Consider the following 22311-nt stretch of genomic DNA (forward strand, 5'->3'; position numbering starts at 1 on the left):
ACTGCCTTGAGGAACTTCAGCCTGGACAGCAAGAAGTGATGAGAGAATTCCATTGAGAGCCACATGTTGACTATGACATGAGAGGAAGTCCACGAGCCATGAATATCATAAGAGGAGAGTTTGGTGAGCAGGGCGGGGTGCCAAACAGTATCGAAGGCACGAAATATGTTAAGGCTCTGATCTCCTGTCTGACATTGAGGACCTCCATCCATTGTTGAAACAGCAGAAGCAGCATGTCCAGGGTAGAGAGAGAGAGAGAGAGTAGAGAGTCTCCATTGGTTAAACACAGTGTGCTGCAATCAGGGAGTTCACCCAAGCTGATCCATTATGAATAGTCAGCAGTCAAAGCGTAAACCTACGGTAAAGCATGGCTGTATCCTGGAATTGGTTGCATGTTAAGAAGCACATTTCCCTATCTCTGGGTTTAATTTGCCGAGAAGGTAAAGCGGATTTTGGGCACTGGACTCTAGCTAAATTAAGCATCTCAGACGGTGTCTCTGGTTGTTTAACAACCTATTGCACCACGGAGTTATTCGCGGAATGGCGGCTTCAGGATCACCATCAGGGAAGTCAATTGCAAGAACTCTACCCCTTGTAATCCACCCCGATGAGAATCATTATTTAAATTTTCAGCATATTTTTACATTTTCCGAGATAATATTGTTAAATCTTTTATTATTGGCTTTATATCAATTCACTAAGTGCTCTCGGTTCTTGCCGCATTATTCGAATTTCATGTCACAGACCTGTACATATACAGTATAGGAAATAATTATGGAAACAGAGGAAAACCCTATTTGAATATTTTATGGGCAAATCACCCAAACGAGCATCCTAAGCTGATCACTATTAGTGGTTCAGCAGCACATTTCCTCAGTAGAAGCATCACCTCCAGGCAGCGATCTTGCCAGCGCTTGACCAGCATCTCGAGGAGAGGAGCCTTGAAGCGCTGTGGGCCCAGCAGCTCCGGAAGCATGACACAATGCAATGCAGCCAGTTGGCTCCATCCTGCACAAACAAGCAGCACACATAAAGGATGTTTCTGCGATAGTAAATGCCATTTAGCACAATACACATTGGCAAATATGCTAACCAAGCCCCAAGGAGCTCCTTACCACAGGTAAATATATTATACATGATTAAATAATACATGGGATTCATGATATAAATTGTCACTCATTGTAACCCAACCCACATTAAGCATAAAGGACGTACCGGTCCCACACACCACACATACAAACCACTGACAAAAATGACAGTTTTTTAAAATTAAAGATTTCAAATATGAATCATGACTATTTTCGTTGTAATGAAAACATACCTTGTTCTGGAGTTTTCAAAGCGCTTTTACTTTTTAATATGAACATAAAGTCAGAGGTGATGCTGAGTGTACGAAAGTAATAGAAAGACAATAAAACCCCCTGACCGAGTAGTTTGTGAGAGTTCATGTGCAGTTCAAGCACAGTATAGTCCAAGAGAAGAGTTTTGAGTCCAGATCCTGAGGGAGTTCGCTTCATGAGGGAAGGAGACCTGGCCAGGTTGACTGGGCATCGGAGGCGCCAGGTGGAACAAGTGGGCGCCAAGCGGAAGGCAAGGCGCTCCTAACAGAAAGCAAAGTGCCAAGCCGAAGGCAAGGCGCTCCGAGCGGAACGCAAAGCGTCAAGCAGAAAGCGGGTCACTCCAAGTGGAATTCAAGCATCAAGCAAATGGCGGGGCACTCCTAGCCAAACGACCCCGAATAACCAAAAGACCCTGAAGACCCCAAAGACACTTAACGACCCTGAAGACCCAAAGGTTCCCGAAGACCCTCAAAGACTCCAAAAACCCAGAGTACCCAAAAGACCCTTAAAAAAACCACAAAGACCCTAAAAGACCACAAAGACCCAGAGGATCCAAAATACCCCTAAGACTCAAAATACCCCTAAAATGCAAAATGCCCCTCAGACCCAAAAAACCCAAAAGACCCTTTAGACCCATTAGACCCCATGATCCTTAAGACCCATTTTACCTTTAAGACCCTTTCAATACGTTCGGCACCTTTAGATCCCTTCACCCTTTAGACCTTTTTTACCCTTTAGACCCTTAGAACCTTTACACCCCTCGACTCCCTTTCGACACCTTCGACCTCAACACAATTTAGACCCCTTATACCCTTTAGATATATTAGACAGCTTGGAACCTTGACCATTTAGAGCTTTAGATCACTTGGGCTTTTTCATATTACAAATAAATAAACAAGGAGAAAAGACATAAAATGTCACCTGTAGTTTTAGTGGTTTTAGTAAGACCCTGTGGTTTTAGTAATTTTGCTATACGGAGTTAAAAACCGCCAGTCGGCCATCTTGGTTCTGATATAGAAATAAAATGACGTGCATATTTAAGGCACCATTCATTATATGTGTGCCAAGATTGAACAAGATCGGTAATTGCATGTCCGAGAAATGGTTGAGGACGTGTTCAACATTGCGTTTTTAACAACTAAAATGGCTGTCAGTCGGCCATCTTTAATCACATTGCGAAACAAAATAATGTACATATGTTTATCATAATGTATTGTATTTGTGCTGAGTATAAACAAAATCGGTCCATACTGTCCGAGATATTGTTGCGGATGGCCACACGCACTGGCGCACGGATGGACGAGACCCAAGCCATAAGCTCCCGTTTCGGACGAAGATGAACGGGGGCTAATAATATCACCAATATCACCAATAAATTTGTACAAAGGAAATGTTTGCATCATGATTGGTGTTAATCATGACAACACAACAACTCAAGTTCAGTCAGGTCATTATCCTCAATTAAAATAATGTGGAATGAGGTCAGTTATCGGACATACTGTATGGACTGGACACCATTATTTTCCATGAGCAAAGTCACAAGGAGTGTGTGAAAAATAGAACAAATGCAATCAGGATGAGATTTCATGGAGTATCTATCTCTGAAGTGTCTAATGTTAGAGGACATAACTATGAGGAGCAGACCGATAGAAAAGTGGACAAGAAAGCGACAGGAATGGAAAATGAGTACCTTCTTTAATGGGGGTTTGCATGGCAGAAGCTTCAGAGAGAACAAGTTGCAGACCCATAGTTGCACATAGATAAGGATGGGGAAGAATAGAAAAAGTGGAAGGATTAGCACAAATTGCAGGATGCAGAAAAGGATGTTAAAACAGCAGAAAAGAATCTTATAATATCCTCTGATTAACTGTATACAATATTCCAAACTTCTGTGCATTCCCCTCCCTGCACGTAATCTTCCTGAGCACAAAGGTAGCTACATTAACTGTAAAATTAATCTCATGATTATTACATCATTCTGCAAGTAATGAGAGCCTCAAAGCCAAAAAGTAAATATTTCCATTCTCCAAATCACCTCTCTTGTCAAAAGCAATATTTAGTATTTTGGATGAATAAATGTGACGACATTATATGACATATAAGCACACATAAATGTTCAGAAAAACAATCTATAAGTTGTTCTTTTTTCTGGGCATTTGTTTTGACAGTTCACGATCCATGACCTTGAACAGATTGCTCTGAGGTATTGGGAGGCGGTATAAAAGTTCACTATGCTGTTACTATAAGCACCATCTGCTAATTTGAATTATGCTAAAACATTGGCATCTCTGATATTTAATCAATAGCTAACTTCCATACGATTCACACTTTTTGTTTCCAATTTCCCACGTTCTGCTGTGTGTTGCAATTCATCAAATTTGTAGGTATGACCTTGTTTATAATCATCCCCATTTGTCAACGCTTTCTCAAAGACCGAGCTGAGTCACCACATCGACGGCCTATGCGCGTGTGTGCATTGGTGCAATAATCCGCAGATATTGCCTGCAAAATAAACGGCAAAAATTAGGAAAAAAATAATGGAGAGTCGAGTGGGAGCAAATACATGCAGGCAGAAGGGTTTGAATTGGGAGCAATTGTTATAAACAACATAAACGTCGGCCAAAAACTTACAAAATGAAAGATGCAAATAGAGAGGGAGAGGAAAGAACAAACGAGAGGGAATATTAAGAAAGAAAAAACAACAACAACAAAGGTCATGGATTTAACTAAAGGGAAAGGAAAGGAAAAAAATAAAGATCTGCACAAGGTAAGTAGAATGAAGCATGACCCAAAAGGGGCAGAATACAATGGTCACTTTGATTTGTAAAAGCTTCTCATTTGTGACAATGGTGTTGGACCATCAGTTATAAATTATCATAATTAAGGAAACATTTGCTACCTAGGAGACATGCTGAATGGAGAAGGTGGATCAGACTCGGCAACGGTTGCTGGAGTGAGATGTGCATGGAGGAAGTTTTCGGGAACTGAGTGGCGTGCTGACGAGGACGGGAGTGTCGTTGAAGCTGAAGGGAAAGGTGTATGCTGCATGTGTGAGAAGTGTTATGATTTATGGGAGCGAGACATGGGTCATGAATGTAGAGCAGCAACGAAGGCTGGAAAGGGTGGAAATGCGAATGGTTCGGTGGATGTGTGGAGTATCGTTGAGAGAGAGGAAGATGAATGTTGAATTGCGAAAGATGATGGGAATGGAGCCTGTGATGGATGCTGTGAAGAGGAACAGGTTGAGATGGTTTGGTCATGTGTTGAGGAAGGATGAAAGTGACTGGTTGAAAAGAGTGATGGAAATGAATGTAGAAGGAAGTAGAGGACGGGGAAGACCGAGAAAGACTTGGCTAAAGGTGGTGGAAGAAGAAATGCGGGCAAGGGGGTTAACAGGGGGAGATGCAGAAAATAGGGCAAAATGGAGAAGATTGTCATGGGGCCCGCAAGGCTAACCCCCACTCTTGCAGGGGAAATGGCCTTAAAATGCCAATTGTTTGTTGTTGTATAATTAAGGAAACAAAACCAGGTGATAAATAGAGAAGAACCAAGGAGCCAGCGATAAAGCTAAGAAGGACCATGAGAGCAAGGGCAAAAAGAAATATCCTTGGAGGTAAAAAAAAAAATTACAAGGACATGGACAAGGTGTACGAGCGGCAAATTTTAATAGTCGTGATGATGTAAAATATTTTGTCCAAGCAATGCCACACCGAAGGATTTCAAAAGCGTCAAAAAGTCGATTTGTGTTCTGCAGTGTTCAAGTATAAAATTCAATTGAAATAAAAGAGGTTTTAAAGGTTGTAGAGAAAAACAATTCTGGAAGTTTACCACCATTAATGCACCGTCTTTTACACCACCTTATTTAACATGTTACATTAGTTCTTCATGTCTGTTGTTTGTGTCCTTCAAGATGTCTCTAATCACAGCAAATTTAGTGTTTGTAATGATTTTCAATTTTGTTTGACTGCCAGACAGGCAGATTTAAAAAAAACAAGACCGAAAGTGTAACAGCGGCGGAGCCGGGCTTGTTTGATACTTTAGTTGAAGAGGATTGTATGATCTGGGTTAGCAAATAATGTAAGTATTAAATTATTTTAAAGTCTAAGTCTCCAAGCTGTCTGTCACCATGGAAGTAAAGAGATTACATTGAGACACTGGTTTATTCTACATGTTGGTCAGTTAGTCAACACTATCAGTGACCTCAGCACCATCCCGACACACACCACTGTGTGTGTTATGGAATGAGGTGTTTTACGGCAGCTGGAGTGCAAATTCTGCCACCAATCACCTTGAGAGAGGACCCAGTGAGTTGGTACTCATTTTGCCAACTGGGTAAGGATGACAGGCTGAGTCAACCCCGCCTGATGTTAATTCAACAGCTGACCACGATTCGAACTCAGGACCCTGGGATCCCAAGCCCTCCACCCTAACCGATAAGCCAACACCAGGCTTAGGGTGGTTGGAGGCAATCGGAAGAAATGTTTCAATGTTTGAAGAGCCCTTAATCAAAGTTCTAATTTTATATGATCTGGGGGGCTTGCACCCCTCTCTCCCACCCGTCATATATCATCACCCTGTTGTCATAATTTCAGTTCCCCCCAATCATCAAGTGTGATAATTTGCCCCAACCAGGTACATTACGTAATATATGAACTTTACTTAAAGGTTGTTGAAAGAAACATAACTGGCAAAGCCAAATGGCATTTCATTCTACCTTTCAGAAGTGTAATTGTCGGTAATAAAACTCACCCAATATGTAGGATAAATATGTGAACGACATACATACACATGGAGAGACAAACGCTGTAAACACAGGAACCAAACATCTACGCCGCAAAAAATTGATTGTTTAATCACGAATTTGCCAGTTTTAAACTCTCTTTGCAAGTTTGAAGAAGAGGAAGAAGAGCTAATGTATGGTTTATTCACACAGCAGTTTGAACGGAAACATTTATTATTCTATGACAGTAGAAACCCTTTAGGACACGGAACGAGGATACAAAATTATATACACAGTCATGATATTTTGCGAAGCAATAGAAAAAAATATAAAACTACACAGAAATAACACACAAACAACAACAACCACAGCCACGATAATCAAGTGTTGTAAATTAGATCCTTATTTTCATGTGTTTTACTTCATGTGTTTCACACTGAATGAAAAACGTAAAGGTAGAGCATGCAGATTGTGATACATGACAGGTTCAACGATATATCTGGCCTGAACGGCATTGGAATCAAAATGGCGGTGTGTAGAGTTAGCCGTTGTACCGTTGTACCACCGTAATGATATCACATCACCCCTGTCATGTGACCAGATTCTCAGCTCTGATTGGTGTACGTTTGAGGGGACATACATACATACATACAGTCATGTGAAAAAGTAAGTACACCCCATGTAAAGTTTTGACTTTTTCAACATATTTCAACATACAGCTATTTGATCTTCATTTCAACAATATTGATAGATAAAGGTGATATAATATAACAAATATCATGAAACATTTACATTTTGTAGTCCATTGTATAATTGAAATAAACATAAATGCAAATTTTGCATGTGGAAAAAGTAAGTACACCCCTACATTTATCACTACATCAAATACCTAAAATTAGAATCAGGTGCACCAGCTCAGGTGCAAATGATTAGAACATCGTTAGAGAGGATCTTGGAGGAACTTGTCTTATTTAAACCTCAGACATTTAGTTTGGTTTGCTCTTTGTTGTTGAAGTGTGTGGCGTCACCATGCCGAGATCAAAAGAGCTCTCTGAGGCCTTCAGAAATAAGGTTATAGATGCCTACGAGTCTGGGAAGGGATTTAAAAAGATCTCCAAACAATTTGAAATCAATCATTCGATTGTCTGGAAGATCATCTACAAGTGGAGAAGATTCCAAACAACTGCGAACTTGTTCAGGCCAGGCCACCCCAGCAAGTTCAGCCCGAGAGCAGACCGGGTGATGCTGAAAGAAGTCTCTAAGAACCCCAGAATGTCATCACGGGACCTACAGGTAGCTCTTGCCACTGTTGATGTCAAAGTGCACGCGTCTACCATGAGAAAGAGGCTGCACAAATTTGATCTACATGGGAGGTGTGCCAGCAGGAAACCTTTGCTGTCCAGAAAGAACATCAGGGCAAGACTAAAGTTTGCCAATGAACACCGAGGCAAAGCCCAGCACTTCTGGAACAATGTGCTCTGGACAGATGAGTCAAAGGTAGAGCTATTTGGCCACAGTACCAGAAGACATGTTTGGCGAAAACCAAAGACAGCATTTGACTACAAGAACCTGATACCAACTGTAAAGCATGGTGGTGGAAATATTATGGTTTGGGGCAGCTTTGCTGCATCAGGGCCTGGGCACCTCACCATCATAGAATCCACTATGAATTCTTCATTGTACCAGAGGGTGCTTGAGGATAATGTGAGGCCATCTGTCGGAGAGTTGAAGCTCAACCGAAGGTGGACCTTGCAACATGACAATGACCCTAAACATACCAGTAAATCCACCAAGGAATGGCTGAAAAGAAAGAAATGGAGGGTTCTGGAATGGCCAAGTCAAAGCCCGGATCTAAATCCCATCGAGATGTTGTGGGGGGATTTGAAACGAGCTGTGCATGCAAGAAACCCCTCAAACATCGCACAGCTGAAAGAATTCTGCATGGAGGAGTGGGCAAAAATTTCTTCCAGTCGATGTCAGAGACTGGTAGACAGTTATAAGAAACGCCTACTTGAGGTTGTTTCTGCCAAAGGGGGCAATACCACCTATGAGAGCCAAGGGTGTACTTACTTTTTCCACATGCGAAATTTGCATTTATGTTTATTTAAATTATACAATGGACTACAAAATGTAAATGTTTCATGATATTTGTTATATTATATCACCTTTACTTATCAATATTGTTGAAATTAAGATCAAATAGCTGTATGTTGAAATATGTTGAAAAAGTCAAAACTTTACATGGGGTGTACTTACTTTTTCACGTGACTGTATATAACTTACATACATACATACGGACAGACAAACACTGTTCTAGACGGCTTTGCCATATGGGCTATGCCGTAAAAAATCTCACTCCTCTCTGTGCACATGCGACCGGGACAAATTCCGAACTAAAGTCCTGCTAAACTACAGGTTCGTTCTCTAATTCATGTTCCGATTCGTGTTCAAAATATAACATTCAATTGAAATTAACTTGTTCCTCGAATATAAACTAACATTTGTGGACAGGACAGACAGACAGAAATAAACAAATTGCTTAACCCTGCCTTTCGCTTCATTTGTGTGGGGTAATTGCAATGCATGCAAATAGAAATGAGAAACCAGAAAAAGAAAGAAAAAAGAGAAATGAAATTATTTGAAATCCATCATATGAAGATGACAGAGGCAGCAGTAGAGGACCCAAAAGCGACAGAGGACCCTAAAGTTTCAGGTAAACTTTACCCTCCCCGGTAAAGCATACGAGGAGATGGATTTGGGAGATTTTAGTAATGGATGGAAAGAATGGTAAAAGGAATGAAAAATATACAGTAAAGAGGTAAACTATAATCATAGACCTTTGCAAGTGAGTGCCATGTGTTACGTGCCCCTCCCCGACCCCCTGGTCACGGTGTACCTCCAAGGCCCGAGAGGAGTCACGGCAGAAAAATGTGTTATTCTGTATGTCAAAGATCAATGGTGAAGCCACACCAATTGTTCCTCACAAACAAATATTGTGTTAAGATCACACAAGAATAACAGTACAACAATAATATGAATCAAAAGTACAATCAATATCCTATGATGGTACCATCAGTTTTATAATATATAACTCACTGTGCTCCAAGTGAATGAAACAAGAACATCCCCAATGTCTCTAATCCCCGGCTTCAAGCCGGAGTATCCCCGGCTTCAAGCCAGAGTCGATCCGCTCCAGCGATCGACAGATCAATGTCCAATTGAGACCAGAATCCCGTTGGGTTGGCAAGTACAGTCCGGCTGCCAAAGCTGTGCAAAGGCACCCTCCAGGCGACTGGGAAATCCAAAGGCACCCTCCAGGCGACTGGGAAATCACACCCTCGAGTATGGATGTTCCATAGCTCACAGTCGGCAAACCTCAGATTTACCTTCAGGTATATCCGCGTTGCACACACACACACCAGATACGTCTGAAAGCGGTGAAAACGGCTGACGTGAAGCAAAGAAAAACCTTGCGCGACGCGCAAAGGCTGAAGCGCAGCAAAGAAACCTTGCTCGACGCGCAAAACGCGTGAGTCAAAATGGCTGACGGCCCGTACTCGAGAGGTAACGGCAGTCCAACGATTCTCTTCGTAATCGACCGCAAAACCTGACACGCAGGTTGATCTGTCACAGCGATAACAACTCTGTCGCAGGAATCCCTTTCCTGGGAAACCAAAAGTTCGCTAGTGACCTCCGTTCGCTAGCGTTGGCTCAAAACCTCAACGCCACTCGGCTCCTTCTTGTCCGACTCACTCGCTTTCGGTTCCGGTTTCATTTTAACATTAACTTTTTTACCTTTTGAAAATAGTTCATAAACAACAAACCTTTTGAAAACAATAATAGTACATGGAATCAAAAATGTTTACAGTGGATGAAAACCACCACAACGGAAGTGACGGATCCGTAACACTTCCTCCCCTCAAGAAAGAAAGTTTGAACATCGTGAAAATTTCTTTGCAGGCAAAACTCTTTTAACAGACAAAAGTAAAACTCACACCCAAATCCTCATTTCCCGTGTGCAACGATAATTAATATTTCCCAAAATAAAGCAACAAAACTTCCAAACAACCTACAGAAATTTCCAAAGTTAGTTCACTCTGGACAAAGCATCAGCAACGACATTGTCCTTGCCCTTTACATGCTCAATTTCCAAGTTTAACTCCTGCAAAGCCAAACTCCATCTCATCAACCTCCGATTTATTTTTTTCATTTTTTGAATGAAGGTTAAGGGGTTGTGATCAAAAATCCAAAACAAAGCAAATCTATAGCACTTTTTGAAGGAGGCCGAGCTGAGAGCCAGGTTTCATGGTGGTTGGGTGGTGAGGCCTGGAAGTATTCACTACATGGACGCCTTTAGGAACGTGGAGTTCACGGTTAATCCGTGCAGGAATCTTGGCTCGGCTTCTCCGCAGCATTCAGTGCTTCAAACTCTTCCTAACTTTCATAATAATCACGATTAAGCGCTTCTCGCTGTAGTCACGTGAATAGCGGTCTCCTTCTCGGCCACTACCCTGATTATCATCCCTTCGGGAGCTGCCGTAACTCTGGGAGCCTCCATAGTAATCTCGACTGCGGCCACCACCAAAACTACTACTCCCACCCCGGGAGCCATAGCCACCCCTGAAACTACCTCCACATTTTCCTCCTCTGTAGCCCCCCGACGCCCATGGACTGCCTTCTCTACTGCTATAGTCCGACCACCCAAATCCTTGCCATTCAAATCCTTTTCTGCATCTTTGGCGTCCTTTGTGTTTTCAAACGTGACAAAGCCAAACCCTCTCGACTTTTGCGTCTCCCTGTCTTTTATCAGCAACACTTCCAAGAGTGGTCCATATTTGCCGAAGACAGAGTCCAGAACATATTCCCTTGTGTTGAAGTTCAGTCCACCTACAAAGAGCTTGCCAGCATTGCCTCCATTCATGACTTGTGTGTGCTGACACTTAGTTTCAGGGTACTTGACAAGAAGTGTCTGTGCAAAGCGTGACGTCAGTACCTTCCTCTTCTCTTCAGAGCGCTTCCTACCCATAGCACGAGTCGCGGTACAGGATGGAAAGATACCCGGAATCTCCTGCTCTAACTGTGGTGTTATTTTCCATATTAGGCTTTTCAACAAACATCGGGTTACCAGAAACTTGACCACCGGCCAAATCATTCCCGATAACAAGAGATTCCCTCTCCAGGAAGAGTGGCTTGTAAACCTATGGTGACAGGTCCTGACACCAAATCAGACTTTAAATGGATGACATGAAGTGGAGCTTTAACATAGCCACCAACCCCCTGTAAAAGAACACTAACACCAGTTGCCGTCTTCTCTGACAATAGCAAAATGCCTTCAAGCATCAAAGATTGATGTGCTCCTGTGTCCCTCAATACCCTAACAGGTCTCTGGTTAGTCAAGTCTCCATCCAGTGACACAAACCCCTCTGAAATAAAAGGTTTGTAACCCTCTTGAACAAGGTCGTTCTGTGATGCCGTAACTTTGGCATGGGAACCTTCACAAGGCGCTGTCCTCCAAGGACGATTTCTCGCATTTGCCAATGCATTCGGAGTTGTACCAGTCTGACTCCGCTCCTGATTTTTCCTTTTCAGGGCATAACATTGGGGCATCAAATGTCCAGGTTTCTTGCAAAAAGCGCAAGTAGGCCCGGAGGAAAAACTCGAGGTCTGCCTCAGGGCCCCCGGAAGATAAGTCTGTCTTGGAACTGTAGTCTTCTGATCCCTAAAAGTCGCGATATCAGATTTGTCCTCATAGTCATCTCTAGGCCGCCTCCATGAATATTTGTTCTCCGCACCGGATTTACCATAACTCCCCTGGCTAACTCTAGGTGGGAAGTTAGGTTTGTGGAACCCCATCCTGTGTGTCAAGGCATAGTCATCTGCCACGGTTGCTGCCTCATACAACTCTGGTACCTTCTTTTCCTCCAGATGTACTTTAATGTCCGCGTGGACACACTGTTTGAATTCCTCCACCAAGATCAATTGTCGCAACAGTTTGAAGTCTTTCCCAATCCCCTTCGAATCACACCACCGATCAAACATGGTTTCCTTCATTCTGGCAAACTCCACATGGGTCTCACTCTCCCTCTTCCTGGCATTCCGGAATTTTTGCCGGTAAGCTTCAGGGACCAATTCATAGGCTTTGAGAATGGTTTTCTTCACTATCTCATAATCTGCACATTGGTCAATCGGTAAAGCCGAATAGATATCTTGAGCTTTACCCACCAGAACACTTTGCACTAACATAGTCCAGGACCCCACAGGCCATTTTAGCATTTGAGCCACTTTCTCAAAGTGTAAAAAAAACTTGGCTACCTCCTTTTCATTGAAGGGTGGAACCAGCCTCACATGCCTCCCAACATCCCAAGTGTTCTGACTAGTTGTCGAACTAGCCGGCAAGGATACGACTTCTCTCCGTTCTCCCATTAATTCCAGCTCCTTGAGTTTAACTTCCTTCTGATACTCCATGTCACGTTCCTTTAACTCCTTCGGCTCTCCTTTCCTCTGCTCTTTCCTTTGCTCTTCTTTCTTCTTCAGCTCTCCTTTCTTCGGTTCTTCTCTCCTCGCGTTCTCGTTCCTGTTCTACTCTTCTTTCCTCGAGTTCCCTTTCAGCTCTCCTTTCCTCTGCTTTTAACCTTTCCTGGCTCTGCAGTTGCATCTCCATTTTCCGGAGCTCCACATTTTCTTTTTCCTCGGGTAAACAATCCAAGGCTACTTCTGTCCATGTTCCTTTTCCCACCAGAGATTCTACCACCAATGTCTGCATCTCTGCTTTCTTCATATTAACTCGGACCTCCAAGTTAAAATGTCTGGCCAATATCAAGAGTTCCGATCTTTTTAACGTGAGGAACTGTGCCGCATTAGGGGACGCCACAAACTTTTCTGCATCATACACCATGGTGACTATCAGTAACACCTGTTAACCTTCACCCAAATTTTTTTCCAATTTTTTGAAAAATTTGGGAATGTTAGAAAAATTCCAAATTTGGGAATTTTGGGAATGTTAAGCCCCTGTCACACATAGGCGGATTTGTCGGCGACTATTGGCGACTGAAAAAATCGCCGCCACCCACCGACAATCGCAATGAAACCGTAATGGATGGCCTTCTGTAGTCGTGGTTATCCTCCCCAGGTCTGCTGCAGTCGGCAAGAGCCGCAAAGGGGCCAAATATTTTTTTAAATGTTTAAAAACGGCGCACTCAGTCGTTCTCAAAAAAAATCCGCCATGCTGTCGTGATGGAACCGCCATGCTGTCGTCGGTATCCGTAATAAGACCGTAAAGCGGCCGCAACCCAGTCGCTCATAGTCCTCCGCAATCGCCCCAGCATCGCCCCACCAGCTAGCACGGCAGAGATGCGAATGCCATACGGCCTTCCTGCGGCATCTTCCCGACTACGGGCCGACACTGTTGTGGCTGCATATCGACTACAGAATAACTGTCACGTCTCCCCTGCGGCTATGGGAGACTGACGACGACAGCAGTAGGACTAGTGGCGGCCGAGTTACGGCCATTGGCGACAGAGATACGACTGCCTGGCGACTGCATTACGACATACCACGATTTTCTGGCCAGGTATACATAGGGGTGGACATTTCAGCCCACTGCAGTATGTTCTATGGTCAAGGTCTACCAAGGGTCTCTCTACCAACATCTATCATGGATGATGAACATAGGATGAAGCTGGTCCTTCTGAATGACTTGGCAGCACTGGACCAAGATATTGCTGCGAATGACCTACTGCTGGCTCACGCTGAGGAGCAGCATCAAGAAAGAGGACAACGGAGGGAGAGAAGACATTGGGTGAGGCCGTGGCTCCTGCGACGACCAGCTCTAGGGCAGTATGAGCAGCTCATGGTAGAGCTCAGGGGCGAAGACGTGCAGGGCTACAAGAACTTCACCAGGATGGAGCCAGCTCCCCTGCCTGGATGGACTCCCCTGCCGGCTCCATTCCATGGCAAGACAGGATGGTGTGAGGGTCTCCGTGGAGTGAGGTCCTGTGGTGCCGACAAGGATATGGTTTTATTGTTTGGACTTGGGACTTTTGGGAAGTTTATTTTTGGGACTTTGGTCCTTTGGAAACTTTATTTATGGGAATTGGGACCAGTGGAAATAATTTGTTGGACTTTATTTCCATTCTCTCTCCCTGCAGAAAAGTTTGATTATTACATTACAATGATACATCTTTATTAACTTTCTTATTGTACATCAAACATCTTTATGCTTCATGTCATAAATCATTGAAATGAATAAAGTGAAATGTAAAATAGAGAAATAAAGATAAAAAAAGAAAAAAATGCAAAATAGAAATACTAACGGTAGCTTTAGCCGTCTGATGAGTGCCTGTAGCGAGGACGAAACAGTGATTTTTGAAATTTATATTTAATACAAACAAATTTATTTGTTCATATTAAATACAAATTTGTTCATAGCACAAGTATCCAATAAATGAATCACAATGTTCATAGCACAAGTATCCAATAGCACAGCACAAGTATCCAATAGCATGATGACATGATGACTACAGCTTCAAATACACAAAACTGTACCCTGTCTACGAGCAAAGAGCGTTGTGTGAATCGTCTCCAATCGCCGGCGGTCTTATTGCAGTCTTGCGGACGTCGGAATAAACCGCCATCCGGGCCCAATGCAGTCGCCGCGATCCGCCATCAGTCGTAATCTAGCCGCCAGACTGTCGCACGCTGCCGCCGTGCATCCGCAATGCAGTCGTCGTCGAGCTTCAACCGTCGCCATCCCACTCGGGGCGAGGTCAGTGCTTCGTCGCAATGCAGTCGCAATGTGGCCGCCTGCAGTCGCCATACTGCCGCCTGACCATATTTGACCGCCCAAAATCGCCAGTAGTCGCCGAAAAATCTTGATCGCCGGCAGTCGCCAGTAGACGCCAAAATATCCGCCTATGTGTGACAGGGGCTTTAGGGAATTCTATCCCCGACGCATGTTAGGGAATTTAATCCCGGACGAGGACCCCAATTTCAATTTGGGCCAATTTTGGACGAGTTCCCAATATTTTGGACGAGCCCCCAATTTCTGTTACGTGCTCCTCCCCGACCCCCTGGTCATGGTGTACCTCCGAGCCCCGAGAGGAGTCACGGCAGAAAAATGTGTTATTCTGTATGTCAAAGATCAATGGTAAAACCACACCAATTGTTACCAACAAACAAGTATTGTATTAAGATCACACAAGAATAACAGTACAACAACAATAGTAATCAATTGTACAACCAATATATATTCCCTATGATGGTACCATCAGGTTTGTACAATATAACTCACTGTGCTCCAAGTTTTTGTGCTCAACAACTCACTGTGCTCAACTCTCCCGTTCGTGTGTCCCCCCTCTCTTTCTACTGTTGTTAGTGTTCTTTTACGTAATGATCCATTTTGTATTCTACATATGTTCTAAGTCCAAGAAGGGGATAACTCTGAAAAATGTTGACGAAACACTTGAACTTGATCAGTAAGTTATCATCATAAAGCCATGTACCAAGTTTCAGTTGAATATGTTAGGGTATGGGAAAAAAAGTGTGAAAACCACAGGTGGGATAGGCGGATGGCCAGACAGACAGGAGAGCAAACCTATAATCCCCTCCTGTGAAACCAGTAGGGGACCAATAAGAGCGAAACAGAAACTGCATGTGCAGCGTTACCTTGTTTCATCTGTCTCTGAGTAGAGTTCAGGATGAGATCATCTCCAGTAGCTATCTGCTGAGCCCTGCACAAGGGCATTATCTCAAATCAGCTGGTGCTGCTTTTGTAATGCACAAACAATGAGACAACATAAAGTGTTCAATCTGTCCATATTTTATGCTTTAATGCCAATCACAGGACATAACATTTCAGGTTTGTGAGTATCCAGCTGAGGGGCATGTAAACCCACAGGTATATTCAGCACCACAGTATATTAGCACCTGGATGTGTCTTGGTTGTTGTTTTCCGGCAGAAATGTGGCGTCGGTCATGCTCATGAGAGTATTGGCAAGAGAAATGAATGAAAGAAGGTGCTGAGTAGTAACGGAGCGTGACACGCCATGTGTGCTATTCACTGGTGGAGGCACAAGCATACCCATCAGTGTAATAAATCAAAATACTCTGCATAAAATGTTCATCTTCTGAGGCATGTGGCAAGTCAAGACCAAAATAGTGTCATTTGCAAAATGGTGTGCAAATATCATAGATTTAATGACATTTACCACATTATACACTAATTTTCATATAACTTATTTCTTTCTACAATTTGTTTACATACAAAAAACAGTTATAATAAAAAGGCACTCGGTAGAGCACATATCTCTACCAGGCTGAACAGTTTACGTTTTGTATCCCACTGATAGGCCGGATCTGCATCTGGACTTGAACCAAAATCTAATCTGATTGGTCTTGTCACATACCCACCTCATCCCCCAAGTTTAGTCATAACTCGTCCACAACCTTTTTAAAAATATCATGTTATATATCCTTTTTAGCACTATCTCTCAATAATGAAGAATCACTGAAGTAATTAAAACTAGAGCAATGCGACTGTGTCGCCAATATGCCTCCGCATAGTCCCACAACGGGTAGATGCCCTCGTTAACCGTCTTGAAAATAAACATGTTCGATTTAAATCCCTTCAGCTGTTTTCAAGCATCACATTTTCACCAGCCATGACAGGTTTCACATTGATCGGTGAAGTGGTTTCAGAGGAGGGAATTTTTTAATTATTGGCTTTCAAGCTAATATGGCTGCCACACCACGTGACATATGACCTTAAAATGTACACTCTGCATATGTATAGGTATCACGTTTGCGAAGTTTCATGTTGATCGGATAAGGTTCATTTTTCTATCCAGGATGGCTGCCAAACCATGTGACTGACGACATCATCGTTTTCAAACTACATGCAACAGTGGTGGTGTTAGATGATATTTCTAAAATTTCTCATCAATAGGGTAAGCGGTTTCAGGGATATAATTATTTAATATTTCCTTCAATCCAATATGGCTGACACACCATGTAACCAATGACGTTTTCGTGGTCATCTTTTAATCGCCATGCATAGTCAATGACACACGTAAAGTTTTGAGTCAATCGATTTGGTGGTTTGGGAGATGTTTTTTTTTAGGGTTTTTTTTTTTTTTTTTTTTTTTTTTTTGTATACAAGATCGAGGCTCGTGAAAGAGCGAACATTAATCACACAGAAAGACAAACAGACACACAAAACAAATAACATCGGGAGCGGTAGACAAGATGGGGAGAGAGGGGGAGGGACACAAACACAACATTTGAGAGCAGGGACCGAGAGACATGGAGACATCGAGAGAACTGTGGGAGGGAGAGGGCTTTGGGGGGGAGGCATGGGAAGGGGGGGGGGGGGTGGGAGAGGTATAAAACATATGGACACTGCCAAGACTTCCAGGAAAGAAGTTGGAATTTCAAACAAGGTGGATCTGGGGTGAATTAGTGGGGGTAGAAAAGATCAAGGTTTTGGATGGGGGAAGATAAGAGATGGTGGTGAACAGCTGTTTTGAAGACCTGGAGGGATGAGTGTGATTGAAGTGAGTGTGGGAGTTTGTTCCAGAGGCGGGAGAAAAGAGGAATGAAAGAGTGAAGGTGAGCAGAGAGCCGAGATTTCGGCAGTTTAACCATCAGAGGGTGGCTGGCAGATCTTGTGCGACCTGTAGGAATATTTGGGGGACAGAGCACAGAGAGAGATGGGGGAGCAAGGCCGGAGAGGAGTCGGTAGAAGACAGAAAGACCACCTACCTGCCTGCGGTGAGTGAGTGAAAGGCCCTCAGAGATAGCTTCATCGCGGGAGATTCCAATGATTCTGAAAGCTTTGGATTCAACAGCGTGAAGCCGAGCCAGGTGTGAGGCAGGAGCACCAGCCCATAGGGGAGAACAGTATTCCATTGAGCTGCGGATGAAAGCCTTGTATGTGGTGAGGAGCTCAGGTGTGCCTAGGAAGGACTTCGCACGACGGAGGATGCCCAGTCGGCGACTGGCTTTGGAGGCCAGCTTGGAAATGTGGTTTTCCCAAGAAAGATCATGGCAGATGGTGAGACCCAAAAGCTTGAGCGACAGAACTTCTTGGAGAGGATTGTTGAGAAAGTAGATGGGAGGGTTGTCCAGTCGATCTTTTCGGAGAGACATAGTAAGAGTGTGAGATTTGTCAGGATTGAAAGACATGTTCCACATGTTTGACCAGTCTGTGATTTTGTCCAGGTCTTCAGAGAGTGAGGAGGCTGCAGACTGCCGATCTGAGGGAAGAGGAATGGAGCGGCAGAGAGTGGAGTCATCAGCAAAGAGATACAGAGGATTTTCCAGAGAGTCGGAGAGATCATTGATAAAGAACAGAAAAAGCACAGGGCCCAGCACACTGCCTTGGGGAACTCCAGCCTGAACGGGAAGGGGAGATGAGAGAAATCCATTCAGGGCCACACGTTGACTACGACCAGAGAGGAAGTCCGCAAGCCATGCATGGAGATTTCCATGGATACCATAGGAGGAGAGTTTGGTGAGCAGAGCTGGGTGCCAGACCGTATTGAAGGCACGTGATATGTCAAGGGAGACAGCTCTGATTTCCTGTTTGGCATTGAGGACCTCCATCCATTGTTGAGACAGCAGAAGCAGCATGTCCAGAGTAGAGTGACCTGGTCTGAAACCAAATTGATGATCAGAGATCAAGCCATTGGAGAAGAGGAAAGATTTCATATCCGAAGCAATGATGGATTCCATGACTTTGCTGATAATTGGGAGCAGGCTGATTGGTCTGTAGTTGCAAGGATCTGTTTTTGCACCTTTTTTGTGTGAAGCGGTAATGTTTGCTGATTTCCAGGATGCTGGCAGATGACCTTGAGCAAAAGATAGGGTGAAAAGAACAGAGAGAGGGTGAGATAGAGCGGCAGAGCAGGATTTTAGGACCCGTGGGCTGATGCCATCTGGTCCAGTTGCAGAATCAGAGTTGAGGTTTGACAAAAACTCCTCCACCTTGTCAGGAGAGAAGGTCACAGAGTCCAGGAGCAGTTTGGTTCGACTGGGAAAGGTGGGAACAGAGAGAGATGGGTTTGGGACTAAGGATTTTGAGGCAAACACAGAGTTGAGGTATTCGGCTTTGTCACGTGCGATGTCAACTGTGTGGCCATTTGAGGTAAGGGAGGGGATGGAGGGGGAACAAACACCAGAAACGGATTTGACCAGACGCCACCAGGATTTGGAGGAAGGAGACAGGTTTGAGAGTTCATTCTTGAGTGAGGAGAGATAGTGCTTCCTGGCACTCCTGAGGGTAGACACACACTTGTTCCGAGCTTGGTGGAAGGAACTGAGATTTCCTTAAGTTGGATTAGCCTTCCAAGAGGCAAAGGCAAGTTGTTTCAGGGCAACAGCCTCACCACAAGATTCAGTGTACCATGGACGGGAGGAAGGGTAAGACAACTGAAGGCGAGATGGGATAAATCTGTGCATGAGAGAGATCAGTTTGCTTTGGAAGAATTCCCAGGAAGAATTGATGTCAGAGGCAGTGGAGATGGGAGACCAATCCAGACGATTGATGGCTGCTTGAAGACCGTCCCAGTCGGCCTGAGTGAAATGCCAGACTCGTCGACGCTGAGGAGGCTCTCTGAGAATGGCCAGAGAGATGTCCACTTTGACAAGCACATGATCAGAAGAACCGATTGGAGCAGAAGAAGAGCAGCAGACATTAGCAGGGAAGTTAGTCATAACCAAGTCTAGAAGAGAAGATACTCCATTGGCTGAGATCCGGGTCGGGAAATTGACAGATTGTGTCAATCCCAGTGAGTCACAGAAGTCCTTTGCTGAGGTGCCATGACTGGTGAGAGAGGAACCCACACCCAACCAGGTGGCATGATGACAATTGAGGTCACCACATATGAGGAAGAGAGAGTTGGGATGAGTGGATAGAAGTTGGTCCATGTTGTCAGACAGTGAAATGTAGATGGAGTCATCAATGTTTGTGGGACGGTACAGAACACATATGAACAAAAGGTGGGAGCGGAGAGGAAGCCGTAGCCAGAGGTACTCCTGGGGGTGAGGAGGAGAGAGGGCAGTGCAAGGCGAGTGAGGAAGAGAGTTTTTGATAAAGATAGCCACCCCACCACCAGGCCGAGGCTCAGGTCTATCATACCGGAGGAGGGAGTAACCAGGAAGAGATATTAAGGAATCAGAGACATCTTGAAGGAGGAAAGTCTCTGTTAAGCAGATCAAGTCTGGATTTTCAGAAGCAACCTGTATGGAGAGATCAGTCAGGTTTGAGTGAAGGCCCCGGATGTTTGAGGTCCATACCGTTAATGAAGAGAGAGGGGGAGCATCGGGTACAGGACAGGGGAGGGGAGGAGTAGGGTAAGATGAAGGATGAGAGGGGGAGGTAGGGAGAGCAGTTGTTAGTGTGTCAGCGATTGCAGAAGAGTTCCAAGAAAGGGAAGGATGAGGAGGATGAAAGGTTTGAAGGTGAAGGGATGAGGCACAGAGAGGGGTTGTTTGAGGGGGGGGGGGGGCAGAGGAAAGAAGAAGGTTGGGGGGGGTGGAGGTATGAGATAGAAGGGAGACGAAGTGGGGAGGAGGCAGCTTTGAGGAGGAGGGGGGAGGAGGGAGAATTGGAGAGGAATGGTATGGGGGGAGATTTGAATGGGAGGGGTTGGGGGGGAGTTTTGAAGGGGAGGAGTGAGGGGGGAGTTTAGGAGGGGAAGGGCGAGGGGGAGTTTAGGAGGGGAAGGGCAAGGGGGGAGTTCAGGAGTGGAAGGGCAAGGGGGGAGTTCAGGAGTGGAGGGGTAGGGGGGGAGTTTAAGAGTGGCGGGGCAAGGGGGGAGTTTAGGAGTGTAGGTGCAAGGGGAGGAATTTGGATGGGAGGGGCAAGAGGGGAGTTTAGAAAGTGGATGATTAATGAAAGACGAACATTGAAAACAAATTGGGTTTGTTGTGATTTTCAAGTTAGCAATCCGGTTCAGAATGATGGAGGAGGGATGGAATGAATGTGAATTTAGACCATGTAGTGAGGGAGACGTATAAGATATTGAATTTCTTTTTTTTGAGGTGGAATGAGTTGGAGAGGAAATTGAGAAAAGCCTTTTAAATAGGAAGAAAAACAGCGTGTTGTAAAATACCACTGAGTAAAACACTGAAGGGGAAAGGTTATACATATTTAAATAATATTTAAACAGAACCGTGAACAATCTTATGTGCACAAAAATACCAACGGGGGGAGAGCCGAGAGGGACCACCACGAGTCACGTGAAGGGCAAACGGTGGATGGCAAGGAGTTAATGGGGGCGGGGCGAACAGCACACCTGGACAGAAAATACAGGATGAGTCAACAGTACACGTGGAGAAAGGAAAATAAATGTTTTTAGTTTTTTTTTTGTTTGTTTGGTTTTTGGGGGTGGGGGGGGGGGGGGGAGGTGGGGATTTAGAACGTTAGACAGAGTATTATGTTCGGGGTAGAAGGGAAAAAAACTAAGAGCCAAGCAAAACACGATTAAGATAACAAACACCGACGGGGGTACAACTACAAGGCCGCACACGAGGAGCAGAACACGATTAAATAATTACAAGTTACAGGAAATTCAAACCAAAAGTAACTATAATCAAAACAATAACGCATGGACGATAAAATAACGAGTTGAAATTTGACAATCTATCTGGGGAAATGGGGGAGAAACACGTGGTCGAAGAACGAACGACCGAACGAATAAGAATGAATAAACGAATGAGAACAGAGAAGGAAATGTTTTTTTTTTGGATTTTTTTGAGTTGTGATTTACACAAGGAAGAGGGCTATGGGGTGAAAAGATTGGGAAAACAGAGAACGAAAGTTATTGGATCACAAAAACACGGACCGCTGAGAGAAAAACAAAGCCTCAAGGTTGTACAGTGTTCACTGTACAACTACAAGGCCTCAAAACACGACCCGAATTAACACGATTTTCAATACAGGTATGAAAGATTTGCACCGAAAATCTTCGTCGGGAGACAATATATACACCATAAAATAAATAGTTATAACGAAAATACAAATGGGAACAATTACTTAACTTCGATTTCGATGGATAGCATGGAGAGCTGAGAATAAACGAACCCTCGCCAGCAAGACCGGAAACGGACTCGGGGTTTAAGGTTGAATCCAATATGGCTGCCTAACCTTGTGACCTATGATGTCATAAATTTAATATTTCAATACAAATATGTCATAGATCATGTGCATGTAATTTCAGATTTTTAGGATAAGGAATTTCATTAACACATTTT

At 44.1% G+C, this 22311-nt stretch overlaps 1 protein-coding gene across 3 annotated transcripts in view; it reads right to left on the reverse strand.

Annotated features, from left to right (window-relative positions):
- Nucleotides 1–22311, reverse strand: part of LOC137420664 (WD repeat-containing protein 7) — a 178368-nt gene that overhangs the window by 109833 nt on the left and 46224 nt on the right. For 2 of the 3 annotated variants that reach the window (XM_068105909.2, XM_068105908.2), the window contains exons 17-20: nt 15985–16117; nt 15724–15788; nt 3031–3060; nt 890–1008 (exon numbers count right to left, since the gene is read on the reverse strand). In XM_068105909.2, coding sequence (XP_067962010.2) covers nt 890–1008; nt 3031–3060; nt 15724–15788; nt 15985–16117 — 347 coding nt within the window. The remainder of the gene's footprint in view (nt 1–889; nt 1009–3030; nt 3061–15723; nt 15789–15984; nt 16118–22311) is intronic. The other variant, XM_068105910.2, reaches the window with a different exon arrangement.

The sequence above is a fragment of the Myxine glutinosa genome, chromosome 2 (genome assembly GCF_964187855.1).
Source record: "Myxine glutinosa chromosome 2, kmMyxGlut1.1, whole genome shotgun sequence".
NCBI classification, from domain to species: Eukaryota; Metazoa; Chordata; class Myxini; order Myxiniformes; family Myxinidae; genus Myxine; species Myxine glutinosa.